The following is a 1,776-nucleotide window of genomic DNA, read 5'->3' on the forward strand; positions in this document are numbered from 1 at the left end:
CACGCGACGGCAAATGCAAGCTGGGATTCAATCATTCTGCAAACCGTGAAAAGCACCTTTCAAAGGGTTGCATATCTGCATGACAAAATTATTAAAAAAAACAAACAAACTATTAATATTAATATTAATATTAAAATAACAAAACAAAACATCTCGCAGCTTACCATTTGCAAAACAATCATCCGGCAAGTTGAGCAATGTAGACAACGAATCGAATATAGCCAAGCATGCGATGTAATCGGATGATTTTTTCGCCGTCAAAAGTTCGCTCAAGCTGATCAAAGCAGTTCGAAGTTGGCTTATCGATTTCGAATCGCCTTTGGACCACATCACTGTCGAAAAACAATGAACCGTCATCACGTAGATTGTCAACTGTAAATTCTTGGTATCCGTCTCTTTGTCCAACAAAGTCAGCATCACTTTCCACAATTTCGATTCGTCGTCGTTCCATACTGCTTCAGGTTTCTCTTGAACTTTCACCTCTAATTAATTAATTAAAAATTCAAATCAAATATAAATTTCAACAATGAACATTCCACTGCATCACTGCTTGTTGTTGTTGTACTGGCGATGCTTGTGATGTGAAATGGAAACGTGACCACGCTAGACAGCAGACATAAGCAAGACAACAACAAACAGTCTTGTGTTACTGGAAGTGACAATCCTCTAAAAATGCAAATTTTCAAAACATCAAAAAATTCATAATTTTCGTCAGATCATCATAATTTATAATAACTGAGATTCTTCAGTGATCAGCCAATGTACAGCGGCAATTAGTTGTATACAAAGGCGTTCAAATCCTGGCAAATTTAATCGAAACACGTTAACCGAGTGCACAAGCAACGAAGAAACCAGCAACGGATCTTTCTAACAACAAAAACAAAAAAAATCCCATTATTTTTCATCTCAACAATTGAAACTGGGCAAAGCGTATGTATGTTTTTACCGATATAGCACAGAGAAGGCATCAAAATAAACATACCTCTTCGAGTACTTTTCTAATAACGCTGTAAAAGCAGGCCAAATGATCAGACGATATTTTCTCTAGACTACGCTTCAAGCAAATTATCCTACGGTTGCATAAAACAGAATAAGTATATTATTGAAAATGCAATTAAACATTCAAATTTTACACAACAACTGAAAACACTGCTCACTTGCACAAAACAGACAATGCGACCGCTTTTCCTGCCCGAAAATCGTATTCCTCTGAAAAAGTATTTAATATAAATTTTTACTTGTTCACTTTTTCATTTAACAGCATCTTTCAAAAATTCAAAGTATTGAATACATTCGATTCATCCATGCATCACAGTAAAATAGAATACTTTGTCAAAGATCTTTGCTACTTGAATTCACATACAATCTTGCATTATTTCAAATTAAATATTAACTTTTTTACTTTATTTGATAATTCTCGGTTAATTTAAAACATGTTCACAAATCACCTCTTCAAAAAATTATTCATCACTTCAAAGAGTACAGTTCATTTCCTTTACAGTACTTGAAAATTGTTTTTGCATTAACTGTAAAGTTATAGTACAAGTAAAACAGATAAATTCAATTCTTTCATCATTCGTACAATTATGATAAGCATTTACTCTTTTTGCTTTTCAACTCCCAATCTTGCTCTTTTGACAATCTGTTCAACTTTGACTTTTGACAATCAAGCTTCACTTTCCCCCCCACCCGAAAGGGATACCAAAACCTACCCCTGGTTTCAAAATCCAAAGGGAAAAAAAAAATGTTTTTAACCAGGTTTTTTCTAAATACTGG

At 34.0% G+C, this 1,776-nt stretch overlaps 1 protein-coding gene across 1 annotated transcript; it reads right to left on the reverse strand.

Moving 5' to 3' along the window:
• Positions 1 to 164: 164 nt before the first annotated feature.
• On the reverse strand, positions 165 to 417 carry Tsp_13232 (histidine biosynthesis protein hisIE; the record flags this gene model as incomplete). Its single annotated transcript, XM_003367879.1, has 1 exon — positions 165 to 417. A coding segment is annotated over exon 1 (253 nt), but the record flags the coding sequence as incomplete, so codon positions are not given.
• Positions 418 to 1,776: the final 1,359 nt, after the last annotated feature.

The sequence above is a fragment of the Trichinella spiralis genome (assembly GCF_000181795.1).
Source record: "Trichinella spiralis strain ISS 195 chromosome Unknown Scfld3520, whole genome shotgun sequence".
NCBI classification, from domain to species: domain Eukaryota; kingdom Metazoa; phylum Nematoda; class Enoplea; order Trichinellida; family Trichinellidae; genus Trichinella; species Trichinella spiralis.